The 15,796-nt window shown below is 38.3% G+C and overlaps 1 protein-coding gene across 4 annotated transcripts in view; it reads right to left on the bottom strand.

Moving 5' to 3' along the window:
• CADM2 (cell adhesion molecule 2) overlaps positions 1–15,796 on the bottom strand; it is a 568,805-nt gene that overhangs the window by 41,589 nt on the left and 511,420 nt on the right. For 3 of the 4 annotated variants that reach the window (XM_064726979.1, XM_064726989.1, XM_064726999.1), the window contains one exon: positions 8,140–8,259. The exons of the other annotated variant lie outside the window; for it this stretch is intronic. In XM_064726979.1, the coding sequence (XP_064583049.1) occupies positions 8,140–8,259 (120 nt within the window). The remainder of the gene's footprint in view (positions 1–8,139; positions 8,260–15,796) is intronic. 4 annotated transcript variants of the gene reach the window in all.

The raw sequence follows: 15,796 nt of genomic DNA, 5'->3' as shown, positions 1-15,796 counted from the left end.
TACAGGAATTTAGGCTAACTGACCCAGCAGGTCCCTCTGGAGTGAGCAGATCACAGATTATATCTGTGAATAACACACCAAAACTACATACAGTCCCACTGAAAATTAATGAGCTTATCAATTTGTAAAGTTTTACTTGGAAGAAAGGCAAGTACAGCCTATTTTTCTGTGGAAGAAATGGTTTGGATGTCTGCAAGCCATTGTCAAGCTTATGGGGCAGCACTGACAATGCACTAAAAATTGCCTGTCTCTCTTTGGACTGGCAAATCCAGATACATCCACTTCAGGGCTACCTGCGAGTGACCTGGGATAAACTCATTTAACCAAACTGCTTGTAGAGATGTAAATACTAGGTCACCAAAATCTCTTGAAATCAGTAGAATTCTGGCTTTTAAAACAAGAGGTACAAAACCCCACTTTTCAAAAAGTTATTATTTTGAAAATCACATCTTAAGCCTGAAGAGAGCAGGAAGTTAATATGAATAATAGAGTTTTCATATCTTGTTTACACATGAATGTTGAAAACCACTAACTTGAGGTCAGCACCCAGCTAGAGGTCAGATGAAAATGGTCAGTGTGACATCAGCACACGCTGACTCTGGTGTAGCACTTCACACAGAGCTGGTGACATTCATGACTTCAGTCCTTCTTCCCAGGGACTGTTTTTGAAAATGCCTGTGCTTCCCTGCTAGCTGCACGTGGGGGCTGAGCAGGAGGAGAGCTAACACCTTACAGCCTGTGGCACCTGAGGCGAGGTCTGAGGCTGAACTCAGAGACAAAGGATGCTCTTGGCAGGCAGTAAAAACGCTTCCAGCAGAAGGGACTCTTAATTTGGAGAACTTCTTGCACTGCCAGCTTACAATAGAGACTGTCAGACTGCATAATTCATAGAAAAAAAAAAAGAAAAAAAAAGCCAAAAAACCCCCAAGTGTGATCAGAGCTTAGGCTGGGAATGTTTGAATTCCTGACGCATTGCTGAAGCCTCTCTGGAGCTCTGCTATATAATGGAATCTTTATCAGACCATCAACCAATTGTGATACTTATCTGCACAGCCTTGCATTTTGGGTTAAGTGATAATCCATCAAGGCTGGAAATCATTGTGTACTTTTTAAGTTGCCTACTTCATTACTGCAAGCTGACAGCTGGATGGATTTGTTAGCACTAGAAATATTTGTCCTAGACACAAAGAGCAGGTTCCTAATATATGATATTATGATATTTTCTTTCATGTATTCAGCATGCCTGGAGCTTAATCTATGTCTCATTTATGATATTCATTTACTTGGCAAACTATTCAGATCATGAAATCTATCTTTATTTGTTCCAGAAAGCAACAGCCTCATTTCATGAATAATATGACCAAATAATGTGTAATAATGACGATGGTCTTCATCTTACATCATAATGGCTGTTAAGCAGAGAAAATTGCCATGTTATAAACGGCACAGGTCTCTGCTTTAGTTTGTAAAGGTAAAAATTGCAAAGCACAAGTACTTTTTATGGCAATGGAGGTAACTAGCCTCATGTGGATCATGTTGCCAGAATTTTTTTTGGTGGTTAGACTGCATGAGTAATGTACATGTTGCCTTGAGGATTACTCTAGGATTGATATTACAACTATAAAAAGTCTTTTAAAAGTATCTGAGAACTGGGAATTCCACACAGAAGCATTTAGGTTTGATTTGGGTCTGCTCACAACAGACATCAGGGTATTTCCATTTCCATTTTTCAGCATGTTGTGATAATACAGTTTTATATTTAGCTTCACACTGCATGAAAAATTTCCTCCTTCCATAACCACATTCTGCTGCTACTTACTGCCCTGTTGCCTCTGAGATACAGGAAGATATCTCATGTGCATGCACCAACACCTCCAATTCCTAGCCTTAAATTTTTAAAAAAAAGCTATTTTCATACTATGTTTGTAGAACCTCTTGCTTGGAGCTGGCACGGTTATGGCCTGTGATCACCATGCATGTAAACACACAATGTTTGCCATTATTCTAATTCTATGGAGACATAGAAATCTGTAGGAATCCAGCCAATAAAGTATGAAACTGCCTGAGAATATTTGGGGTTTTTTTTGTTTTGTTTTTAATCTTGTTGTTTGTTTTGTGCTGTTTTTGGGGGGAGGAGTGTGGAGAGGAGGGGTTTAAGGTTTCTTTTTTTTTTTTCCCAGATTATGTTATAAGAAGGTTTTCCTGGCTCTGTATCTATCAGACCTGAAAACCAAAGAGCTCTTTGAGTTAGAACAGATGCTACAAGCTCCTCTGTTGATCTTAAATCTGTGAGCTTTGAGAATTCACAGCACTAATTGCACCACTAAGCCTGACTAGTGGAATGAAACCCTAATTAAATGGTACTTCAGAAAAGGAACAAATGCTGTGCAACCCCTAAAACGGGCACTGTGGATGACTAAGCCTCATGAAAAGATTGCTGTAGAACTAAAGAAACTCCAAGTCCTGTTCACAACAGGTATATTTTGATATAAAATTATCCAACAGTTTGGTCTACTAGCTGCTTGCACATGCCAGGTTAGATTTTCCAGCCATTACTCAGCTGTAGCTTGTGGATGTTTCTCCTGGGTAACAGCTCTGACCAAGACAGCCCTGTTCAGAGATTTTGAAAAAGAAGGCTGGAAAATAAGTTTGAGATCTCATCATGGTCTAACATAGCTTCATCATGATTTTTTAACACACCATCTATACAGCTGAGGAACAAGTAAATTGTAAAAATAATAGTAAGGAAAGAAATCAGTATAAAATCAGGAGATGGCAGTTCTTGAAAGATGGATGATTAAGACTTGAATGTCTAATGGAAAAAAAAATAATCTAAGGCACTGTTGCTTGAATCTCAAATTGTTCATCCTTCTGGCAAATCTAGACCTTGGGTAAGCCACTAGGAGACTAGTGCAAAAGTATGGAGAAAGAAGAAATAAAACCTATAAAGTTCTACTTTTCCTACACAGTTTGAATAAGCCCAGACACAAATTAGGTTTTATGTTACTGCTACAGCTATAAAGCAGTATATAAATGAACTGGCTTTTAGCTGGCTGTCATAGGAAAGTGCTTTTAACATTAGACAAGGATCATTTTTATTATCAGAGCTGAATGCAAGTAAGCATGCACAACTATATTTAAAGTGTAAGTCTACCCTTATCTCCTTTGCCCCTCACATATTCTATAGCTTTTCCTTGCTTTGTTGTTTCTCTCTTCATTAATATCTCAGCCTGCCAAGTTATATTAATCAGATTATGAGAAAGAAAAATAAAACCACAAGGAAAGAACTGGTAATGTTTAGCATTTTTTTGACAGGAAAAAGTATGAGGACTACAAGTGCTGTTCAAGTAGTTTCTGCATTTAAGCTGCCTATAATGACAGTTATTCTATTAGGGTTGGGTTTAGGTTTTTTTTAATAGAGACTTTAAAGTAAAACTAGGGGAAAAAAAAGAAAGTAACAATTTTTTTAGCTAGGATTGTTGCCATTTACACTATTAAATAGAAATATTCACACTTAAAGTCACAATAGTTTTCAAAATTAATATATCCTCAAACCCCTCCTTATGCCACTGTATACTCCTAAGTTTAGCTCCACAGATTTCCTTTAAGAAATCTTTATTTTACACCAAAGCTAAACCAAATAAAAGCAAAGAGGATTATAATAAGCAGAGATTTCACTGATATATAAATGTGTGCATCTTTTGCCTTTGTGGTCACCCTGACAAATAAACTCTTGATCTCCCCAGTGCAGCTGCCTGGGAGCAGCATCGTGTCTGTGCTGCACACAACAACTTCTGGAGATGTTTTCAGGCATTGCTATATAAAGCTTTGAACATTCTGGTACAGTCACCATCCCAGTGAGTCAGCTGAGCCTGAGTCACTCTGATGCGTGCCATCAAACTGAAAGGATCTGTCTTTTGAGATTGGGTTTGGCATTCTTAAATTTCCACCTGTTTGGGTGGTGGAGGTGAGGTTTCAGTCTTCAGTAATAAGTAAAAATAAGCAAGTTTTATAACCTCTTTGACTTTTTTTGTTCCTTGATAGAAATAGGATTTAAACAAAACAAAAAAATGCTCTGTTTGCGTGCGTGTGTGTGGGTGATTAACATAATGACAGCCCATGGGAAGGTTTTATGTACATTTGTGTGCACAGGCTTTTTCCCTTTGTGAATACAGAAACACAGAGCTGTTCTGGCTCGAGGTGGCTTCTCCTGCACTGTTAATCACACCCCCTCTCCCCCTACAGGACTTGCAAAGATTGGCACAGCACCACCTAAGTTAACTTCACACTAACAAAGAATTTCTCCAATGCAAGCATCCCTTGTTTCACTGTTGGGGCAAATCCACAATCCTCTTGTGCCTCTTCCCAATCATAAAAGGGAAAAATTGCATGGATTCAATGCACAGCTTTCACAAATAACATTACATAAATTTGATAGAAAAACTGATGTACCTACTCATACAGTGTATAATTATTCTTTCAGTGGTCCTCCAGATTTGTTTCTTCTCCTCATACATTTTATTCTCATTTTGTTGCACATTCCTCATCATGGTTATTAGGCTTTAAGATACCCTTGACAAATATATAAAGGGCAATATTCCTCACTGGCATCAAATTATGTTTAGGATTTTTTGAGTTAGTAGGTAATGTACCAGTAAAAGAATAATTAATTCCTGAAGGACTGTGCACAAAAACAAGGATATGTTTTCTGAGAAAGTGAAAAGTTTGACTTAACAGAAAGTTTATGAATTATCATGCTGTCATCCAAGTGGATCAGTAGCCTTTTTCATGTTGTTTACTAAATGCCAGGCAAATCAGGGCAGCAATGAATCACATGGTTCCAGAATTAACTGATGACTTTTGGAGAATTTTCTGTCCCATGAATTAAGGCTTTTGGTAAAGAGAAGGTACAATAATCAGAATGCAAAATGCCTTGGATTCACAGCTTCCATTGGCTTTTTACACCCTGTATCTTATGCCTGCAAAGACATTTCCTGTGACTGGAAGTGAAACAATGCATACTCAAAGTGGACTATGTAAAAGTCATGCAGAACAGAGGGACTGTCTTGTAAAGCTTACCTGAGGAGATTCTTAAGTATTAACCACTAATTTCAAAACAAAATTAGTGAAATCTGTCTAGAAAGTTTACTATGCCAGCTATTGGAAACCCAGTTTAAAGGTATTATCAAATAGCATACACTACTACAGTCTGTGGAAAACGTTTCCTTAAGACATGATCCAACAAAGCAAGACAAATAGAAAAAACAAAACAAAAAAGGTTTGATGTTTGAGAATTTATGGATAGCTTCTCAATATATTCTTTCATGTCAAAAATCTTATTGTAATATGAAGCAGAGGTGTCAAAGGAAAATATGTTTAGGCAGTAGTTTTTGCTCAGCTAGAAACAAATGGTACTGAAAAACCTGATCTTCTCTGCAATGGCTCTTATGTTATTTGTACCTCTGTGGGGTGGATGCTCTGACATTGCAGATGAGGTTCAGTCTTGTATTTCAGGATGGCAGAACCCCACAGCAGGCACTGAAAGTTTGTGAATATTATTTGTTTATGGGTCCAAGATAGATAGGGGATGAGGAGACCCAAGGAGATGCACCTTGTCCAATTCCCTCTGCCATGGGAATAAAGCACTTTAAAATAAAGTCAGGATGAAGCGAGTTAAACTTAAATAGCTGAATATCTGAAGTCATTGTCTCCTATGCATTTACAGTGTTTCTGCTAAATGTCTTTGCCAGTAATACAGGGAATCATTTTCCCCACTGAACTTGGAAAATACCTCTTCATCACAGTCATATTGACTTCTGCTTTGAAAGCAAAACCAAGCAAGCTGGTGCCTTCCACTTCTTTGCAAAGCATACCTATAAGTTTGCTGTCCTTGTTCTTTGATCTGTCTCCCTTTGTGCTCATTTTTCACTGTGACATCCCCTGCTACCCCCATTACAAACAGCACTTCAGTTGTCTTCCACTATTGGCTAAAACACCAATTACTTTGGCATTGTCCTCATAATTCATTATTAATTTCTGTATTTATGTCATCTAGTGTATTTCTAAACACTTCTGTTTTGTTAAATTTCTCACAACTTGCTCATTTCATTTTGCACCCAGTTTCATACCCGTTTTCATGTTTCTTCCACATTGATATATGATTTATGTTTATAATAACCTTGTTTTTGTGTTTTAGTGAAGTTTGATATCTTAGACTGTTAAGAAACCTAATTTCATTAGTTTATTTCATACTTTGTTATATTTTATATATTATTTTATACTACATGTATAGTAGAATAAAATAATATATAAAATATCTTCTCTCTGCATTTGGATAAACTATCATTTTCCTTTCAATACAAGATTTTGAGGAAACGTACTTCCCACACTCATTTGTCCCTTTGATCATCTCTCCAACAGACTCTATCTACCACTTCTTGAGATCGAAGTGGTCTCATATTTTTAGCCATTTTGCTGCATTCACTTCTTTCTTTCTGGGAAAAGTGAGTGCTCATGTTTCACCAATTGATCACCCAATTTCCTTTCTGTAAGTGTAGCATCAAATTGCATTCACTCTCCCACGTGTTAGAGCTGAAACCTAGAAGAGAATTCCCCCGTTTCACACTGTTCTATTGATGCTGGACACACAAATAGTGAAAATGAACACTCCACAGGAAAGAAAATGAGGCCCAAAACCACACTTAGGAGGTGAGACAACGCATTAAAAACATCAGTACAATCATAACAATGACATGACCACATAACAAGCAGAAGAAAACAATTCATGAAGGGCAGTAAACTTCAGCACAGCACACCAAGAGCATCGTCCTTCCAGGATGTGAGCCCTCAGAAAGCTGGAAGCATCTGTGCTTTACACAAACCACTCTTATAAAGACAACTCCTGTAATTCTGGTCCTTTTCAGGAAATGTTCCTCCTGCAACCTCTCAGACCCATAAACACTGGGCTGTTTTCCATGGTCTAGCTTTCTCTTTCTGAAGGAAAAGGACTGCTACAACACTTCCTCTCTCTCCATTAAAATAACAGCAATTTCACATTAAAAGTAATATTAAAGATTAGAAAATGTAATTTTAGGTCTGATGTCAGTTTACCATATGAAGGCTACAATATTGAAATATCTGTGCCCTGTGGAGCAATAATTTAGGTGATTTGATACTATGACAATTTTTATTCTCACTAGTTAGGCAGGCCACTACAACTGACTAATAACAACATATCCAGAAAGAAAAGGTGTCATAGCTGTCTTACCTTTCCTGGCCTAACTGCACCTCATCATGTCAATACTTGCAGTGTGGTAAAATAATATAATTTCCTCTCTTCTTGGGCAATGAAAGCTTTCAAGAGACCACATAAGAACCTTCTGCCATTTCATTTACCACGAGAGATTTGTAGCTACCCAGAAGATGATAATCTGCAAAACCTTCTGCACACATCTTCCCTATTTAACAGTTATCTGATCAGCCACTGAATAAAAGAGTAAAATAACCTTTATATTTTGCTCATAAAGAAATGAAGCATTACTAGGAACATATGAAAAGCTGTAACAGAAAAAACCCCAACAGATGGGGGTCAGGGAGGGGAGAGAGAACTTTTAGCTCATTTACTCCAGCTCTGGTGAGATAACAACACCCCTAAATAAGGAATGCCTTAAGCTGTAAAGGGCTAACAAGGGTGATACATCACAGTGCCTCTTTGTTATCAAGCAAGATTTCATCAACAGAAATTCCAGTGCTGAGACACCTAGCTTGTTTTAAATGGTAGCACCCAAAATAACCAGCCTTAAAAGGTCACGTTTATTTAAAAATAGCTTCCTTGCATTTCACATTAAAGTTAATTTACTAACCTTAAAAAATTAAATGCAAATGTATACAAATAATTTAAGCATCCTGTCAAAGTTCACATACACACTGCAAGAGCAATGGCAACATTCAAGGTCATATGAAATCTTTCTTAACCCACCTATCACCCTTTGGATTATTCTGTTATATATATACTGAGCTGAACACTTGCACCCTCTCCTCAGCAATTTCTATCCTTGTTAAATAAAAAAATCAAAATCAAAGCTCTAGTTTCCTCTTTATCATGTGCTTCCCAGGCCATAACAAAGAAGGATACTGTACCTCTGATGCTGGTGGCTGTTGCCGATGTGGTTGTGCTGGCTGTTAAGGCTACATTGGTTGTGACTGTTGCAGTGGTAAGGGAGGGGATGACAGTAGTGGGAAGCAAAGTGTTGAAAACATCTGGTGAGTGGAAAAAAAAATATAAAATAAAATCATATCATGCAAACAAAGGAGAACCATAACAGTGGTTTAATTTGTAAATACAAGTATGTTGAAAATGACTAAATTAAAACATGATTAACATAAATTATTACAGGTACAACAGGGTACCTTTAAATTCTTGACATTTATCACTCTCAATTTTTTATAGTCAATCTTTGAGTACACAAAATTTAAAACTCTGTTAAAATGACCACATTTCCACAGAACAAGAGAGTGACAGTTTAAGTGACAAGAATCCATTTCTTCGCTGAGCCATTTTAAATGTCTCACGTAGTAGAAACCATATACAGATGAAACATGCTGTGTCAGAGTGGGAGATGATAAAAAACAACACCATCATGCTAAAATAAACACACACATGTTAACGAGAAATGGCTGTATGTTAAAACACCCACTTTCAGACAGACTCAATGAAGGGAAAAAGGGGAGAAAATTCTACTAACTATAAGAGCTGCTTTTTCCGGATTGCTTTTCTTCTTCCCACACATTTGCTTAAGACACAGTTGTCTGCTAAGATCCAGAGCAGAGTATATTTCAAAATCTTTACCCTAATTTGCAGGCACAGTCATCTTTCAGTCATCCTTAATGCTTACAATTTATTGTTAGTACACATCAATATTTTCCTAAAACACCTTCAAACTAAAAATCAGAAATGATAATAATATTACTATAATAATACTATAATAATAGAATTCTAAAAAAGCATGCATGCAAGTCAGAAAAAAATTCATACAAAAAATGATGACAACATCCTTTAAAACCGTTCAGGTTTTGCTAAAGCAAGTGCAGGAATGCCAGGATTGGGAGCATGACTGCTTCTCTGCAGAGGAACCAGCAACACCTGATGCAGAATGCTCCAGAACAGATCAGATCATAACCAGATGTACACATAGAAAATATTTTGATTACGTTGCCAAAAGCAATAAAGACCAATAGGACTTTGCCTATAAGGTGATTGCAGGTTTTAAAGAACAAAATACAAAAGCTCTGAAAAGAAGTAGAGAAAAGCACTTCTGAGATGACAAAAGCATCTGACATTTTTCGGATTATTTATCTGGCAGGTTTGAAAGGGAAGGACTCTTTTCTCAGCAGTTGATGGTGAGTAACCCATTCCATACTGATTTCACTGAAAATATTTCTGAAGGCTGCTATTCAGTGCAATAAAAGAGCAAAAGTCTGACCCACAATCTGTCTTCCCTTGCTTTGGAAAGAAATGCAATTGGTCCCTGAGTACCATCAATTCAGACTGAAATCAATGGAAGCTGAAGTAGCTCAGAGCTTTTCAGTACTGGGCCCTACAGAACACACTTCAGACACAGAATCCTTGAGTTCAGCATTGCTTAATTACTCTCTTAAGGCTTCAAAGTAACATGCTTACCTTATTTCCATGCTGGATGACAGATCATTTTCCAAATTTAAAAACCTCCTTGTTAATTACTCTGTAAGTCACCTATTATTTTCCATATTCCTCTAGTTTTGATAAAAAATATCACTGCGCTCTCTGGAATCTATACCTGTGTGATGTTCTACTTCTGAAGTCACCAGAAAACAAAGATCCATTTTCCATCTCTACACTGATTTTTAATCTAATGTACACTGATATTTAATCTAATTCCCAGTATAAAATATTCTCAAGACAGAAAAATTAGAACAGGCTTTTTAAAACCCTCACAGTTGTAGACATATTAATCATCAGGAATAATGATAATGTTACCTGGAGTGTGAGTACCACAATAATGAAATAGAACTGAGTATAACAAGCATTAGAAATAAATTAACATGTTAAAAAGATACATGTCACATGTACTGATGTATGCAATTTCTTCTCATAAAGGGAAACTCCTTCCCTGATAAGTATCTGTTAAAAATTAAATCAAAGAGAAAAAAACTCACCTACTTCATAAGGAGAGCAAAACCCCTTGCTTCTTAGGAAAGCTGTATACATCATTCTTGTACGTAAAACTAATTAGTGTGACTCATGGTTCCATTCATTATCTTTCTTAAATACCAATTACTTAAGACTGCAATGACAAGTTATGGTTTTATGACAGAGCTATCCAATCTGCAAGCATGCTGTTTACCTATTTTACCAAATAATAGCTTACATGAATCACTGGTTAACTTAGAACTTTCTGGTTTCTCTTGAGATTGAAGCATTTCAAACAAGATTTCTTATTTTAAATTAAAGCTACCTAGGAAGCATTCTAGCTAACATGAACTAGGATATGCCAGTGTTTGAGTGCAGATGTGATCTCATCAGATTAAGAAAAATGAAAACTTGGGCAGATATTAGTTTCCTGATGAAAGTCATAAACTTTGATGCCAAATATCAAAATGGAAGCCTGGCAGAAGCCTCAAAGAAAATATGCTTTCTCAAAAGGGATGCAAAACCAAGGAATAGTATTTGGTTTCTTTCCTTGCAGAGTGAGGTGAATTTAATTGTGCAAACTACTGCAGTCTGTCTGCTTTGCTCACAGCAATACCAGGACTTGCTCCTAAAGATCCTTGCATGAGGAGAAACGAGGAATCAACAGCCTGAGGAGCATCACATTGCCCAGGCAATGAAATTTAAGTCTGTTCTGGACTCTAGAAAGGTTTGGTTTGTACCAGCTTACATTCAAGGCTCTGCCCAGTGGAATACTCCATTAACAACATCAGAGTCTGCAACAGAAATGTGCAAAGTAACCAAATAACTCAGAGCTCTCCAGACAACAGCCCAGATCCAAGCATTCTGAAATGATCCCCACATTGAAAAGACCTGTGTGTAAGGCACCTGCTGAGTCTGACAGAATGACTCCTATCAGTTCTTCCAAGATTTATGGATTCTTGTGAAAACTTTGTCTTTGCCTTGAAAAGGCTTTTGTGTAAGAGAATACAGAATATGCAGTTCAAGAAATAAACTAGAAGCAATGTCCAGTGTTTCTCAGTCTCTCATTGCAGGTGCAGGAAGTAAATGGGTTTGGAAGTTCCCAAAAATACACAGACTGCAGATAAAAAAAATGATACTTAACAACACAGGCTTCTGTTTAAGCCATATGGATCACTGTGCTTCATGGAGGGTGTGCTGCTCCATGTCATGCCAGAAAAGAGAATTACAATTTGACCGGTTTCTAGTCCTGCAGGATTTTGGGTTTTTTGTTTTGTTTTGGTTTTTTTTTTTTTTTTTTTTTTGTTTTTTTTGTTTTTTTTTTTAATGCATGGCAAACCCATCTTATTTCACTAGTGAGGCACAAGTTGTCACCCAAAGCTCCCTGCTGGCAGCTGCTCAGAACATGCTATCATAGGGACAATGTAGATTTGTCCTCTTGAGCTTTCTGTCAGGGAGGATCTTAGCAGAATGGATTTGCAGATTTCTGCCCACGAAATATGTGCCGGAGTGAAACTAATTTCCACTTCTTGTCTTGCAATTTCTGAATCTAGTTGTACACAATGTTCAGCTGAAAATGAATTTTTCTTTATGCCTCTCATGCCACTAAATACTAAGGATCATTATGACCAAGAGACCTCGCAGAGCGGAACTTTTTAATTCAAGTAGCCATACCCAAATCACTGTGCCAGATTGCTATTTCAATAATACTAAGGTATTAATCCTTAGCCTCCTGTGAAGCAGAAAATAGCTATATTCTGCAGATGGGGAGCCAAAGAAGATAGAAAAGCCATGCTCAGGAGATCTAGAAGTCAAGCAATAATTGTCTCCATTAATTTTGAAACCTCACTTCTAAACTGGATGTTTGTTGACAGACAGATATTCAGTCAAAAATCCAATAATGTAATTAAGTTGGTATTAACTTCATCATCTTGCCAGCTCTGAAATGTAAACAACTCATGAAGAACTAATTGTTTCTATAAAAGCTGTTGGAAATAGAAAAGGGGTTGACCTTCATGCCAAGGGACTCGCATGGACTCTTTGTCACTTCTGTTCTACAGGTTATACAGGTGAGGCTTGAACTGGACATTCAGCAGGAGAGATGGGCTCCTGACCTCTCTCTGGTGGCACAGGGAGGTTTGAGCTCAGCTGCAAATGCTCACCCAAGAGCCCTCATTTCAGTGAGGAGCTGGCAGAATGTCAGAGCTGCTGCAGAGAGCAGACTGAGCACAGCTCTGGAAAGGTGTTCCTCGTGGCACTGCTGCTGCTGACACGCCACAGGCAGGAGCCAGGGGAGAGCAGCCAGCAGGCACCCTGAAGGCTTGGAAAAAGGATGGTGGAACAAGGAGGAACAGGAAACTGGGCTTGGTGTGGGAGCTGCTCTTCAGCAGAGGCACAGATGCAAATTGCTTAGGAGTGGCAGGGCAGTGCTGGACCAGATCGGCTCAAAGCAGTGTCGAGCCCCACCTGCTCAAAATTTCCTGTTTGCTTCTCCTTCTTGTTTGAATTGATGCCGTGTTCTCTTTGCTAAGGCAGAAGACATCCATCCATTTAAGTGCAGAGAGTCTGGATAATTTACTCTCCCTGCCAATTTGGCCCTGAGCATTTTTACTCTCCATTTCCAAAGAAATGAGAAATGGTTCTGTTTGGTTTAGCAGGCTTATGTGAAAGATAGATCTGACCTATTGAAAATATTTGACTTTTTTGGTAAAAACACAACCGATATTTTGACATGACTGAGCACAAATCAGACAACAATAGCTGCAGCTGATAAAAATGTAAAGGCTTTTGTTTCAAGCCTGACAAAAGCTGACAGAAAAATTAAAGGACAGAGTGATAATGATGGATGGTCCTTGCTGTATTTTGACTGAGAATGAAAGAAATTTTAAGTGGTAAACTGAACTGAGTGATGACCTACCTGGGAAACAATCTCACTACTCTGTGAAAAATTTAATCAGTCTGTGATATGTAGCACTAAATAATTTAGCAAGGTTTTAAATTCAAAGGGAGCTGCATTTACCTTGCTTCAAGAAAATGGGATTGAACAAAAGGATCACTCAGCTTGAACATCATGTGCCAATAGCTCCTTAGCACTTAGACTGAATGATCATGAATGCTCATGGACACGAGGTCAAGGGGTTCTTTTTACTAATTGATTCAGATTTATGAAACTCTGAAATGGCAATTATGTGCTTGACATTTTTGCTCGCAAATCAGATGTCATTAAAAATATCCAAACCCTTTTAACAAAAGCTCCATGTAGATCTATATCTTTAGTTATACCAATAAAATCTTTGAGTGGATGAGTTCATATTGCAAGACAGACAGTTGGACTAACTGGAAAGAACAATAATTTTCTCTTCTTATAGAAAGTTTTGTAGCTTGATGGTTCATTTGTGGTTTGTTTTTTAGATTTTTTCCCCTATTTCAAAAGCAATAGGTTTCAGTAGCAAATGAAGGAGGATGAAGTATTAAAAAATGCAGCAAAAAAAAGGCTGTGTCCTTCTATTCTCAAAGAGCCAAGCAAAAACTTGGAATCTGCACATCCCTGGCCCAAATTCTGTCCTTAGAAAGTTAAGAATATAACTCAGACAAACAAAGCACATTTTAATATTAGTATTTAGTACTAGCAGTATGGTGTCATCCCAAATCACTTAAAATGAGGGCCTGATATCACACTGTGGCACCTTTTACAACACACGCTCTGACCAGAATTGCTTATGAAAAACTAAAAAATGTGATGAATATGAAAAAACAAGGTGTAGTAGCAAGTTATTTCTGATTATGCCATCTCATTTGACACTGAAATATGAAGAAGTTAGCTGCCCTAAATTGTCTAGAAAGAACTCCTGTAGCGAATATCTCATTTATTTTGTGCACCAGAGCAACAGCAGGACTCACAAAGACCACAGGTGTGTGAAAGGCTGATTTTCCACAAGTAAAGTCAGGTCAGGCTCGGGACAGGTGTGAGAGCTGCCAGAAAAAAACCAGCTGTGGATCTCAGGCAGGTGGGAAGGAAGAAGCAGGGGGATGGAAGTACCTCAGTGTGGCAGGAAGGCGTGGCAAGGGAGGGCGAGCTTGCAGGGCTGAGAGCAGTGAGCGGCACTGCCTTCTCTCCTCCCTCAAGGTGCATCTGCCCAGACCCAGGTCAGCTCTCAGCACAGCTGTGGGGCCCTGGGCCAGGAAGGCAGGAGAGGTATTTAGGATATTTAGGTAAAACCCAATTCTGCCACCTTCTAGGGGCACCCTTGATGCCTCAGGTTTTAGCTTTTATATTTTTCAGATCCTGTATTGCTTTAGTGTGCAGCTCTACACTTCATATCAGGGGATGGTGAGCTCTCTTCACAGAGCAGGGAGACAAAACAATTCCTTCTTTAGCTGGGGACCAAGGACAAATGATCCAAACTTCAGGCCCTAGAGCATAAACAATGTGGACTGAAGAGAGAAAAACAAGAAGGATGGGATTTCATAACCCAAAGCTGTAATTAGACAATTAACTCCAATACGCAAATGGATGAAAACGTATTAAAGTGAGAGACCCTGTGACTGGGTGTGCATTTTGTGACCATTTTGGGTTCACCTGGGCTGTAGCCCTGGCCAGGCTCTTGTACTGCCCAAGGTGTATCCATTGAGGCCTTTTAATAAATACCTACTTTACTCTTTAACTCCATCTAGTCTCTATTTTAGGTCAGCCTTCACAAGGCATCACCCTAACAAGCAGAATATGCTGAGTAGAGGCAGTGCTCACCCTTCCTTTGCACAATCAGAATCTAGGATTTAGTAGACACTGGGACTATGTGCTTTAAATGCTTGTGGTTGCTTGCTAAAAATTATAAGAATAACAATAAGCACTGAATGGAAAGGTCTTTTTTTTTTTTTTTTTTAATGGATATTAAAACATGACCTTTCTGCACAGCACCAGATGTTGCCACAAATTTGGCTTTGTCACCTGGAGACTGGAGCAGTCTGCTGCACTGGCAGCTGGTGGAGCTGCACAGAGGGACCCCAGGAAACCTGAGCAGAGCATTTCACAGGAAAGCATCTAACATGAACATCTGAGAGTTGCACTGGTGGCTCATAGCTCTCAAAATGTCGGCTCTGGCCTTTGAAGCCCTCAGTGCTTACTTTAGGGATAGTTTTGCTCCCCACAGCACTCCACTGAATTTGCTATCAGCAAAAGCACTCTGGCTGCAGCTCCCTTGGAACTGAGAGAGGAGTTTGCAATGAAGGCCTGGAGATGCTGGAGCACGCTCCCATTTCACCGCCCGTCACACTCATTGTTTGTCACCAGCCCAGCCATTTAAAAAGCTCCCTGTCCCTGCTCCCAGTGAAGCAGAAGAATAAAATGTGGCATAATGTACTGTCTCACAATATATTTACCTATTGCTGCTCAGTTTTGGTGGGGAAAATTGTGTTATCTGCAGCATTTGGACTGTAGGAAGCTAATCAGCTGGAATGCATAATTTCTTAATTTCTAGTTATGCTAAAACCAGGTGACACACACAGTCTTCTTAAAAAAGATAAATTTAACAAAATAATACCTAATTATTTCAATAATTAGATCCTGAAAATTATTTTACTGCAAGAAAAATTGAAATTCTGAAGTAGAAAAATTATTTAATACTGAAG

The sequence above is a fragment of the Zonotrichia leucophrys genome, chromosome 1 (assembly GCF_028769735.1).
Source record: "Zonotrichia leucophrys gambelii isolate GWCS_2022_RI chromosome 1, RI_Zleu_2.0, whole genome shotgun sequence".
Taxonomy (NCBI): domain Eukaryota; kingdom Metazoa; phylum Chordata; class Aves; order Passeriformes; family Passerellidae; genus Zonotrichia; species Zonotrichia leucophrys.
The sequence above is the reverse complement of the archived record's forward strand: the minus strand, read 5'-3'. Positions and strand labels throughout refer to the sequence as shown.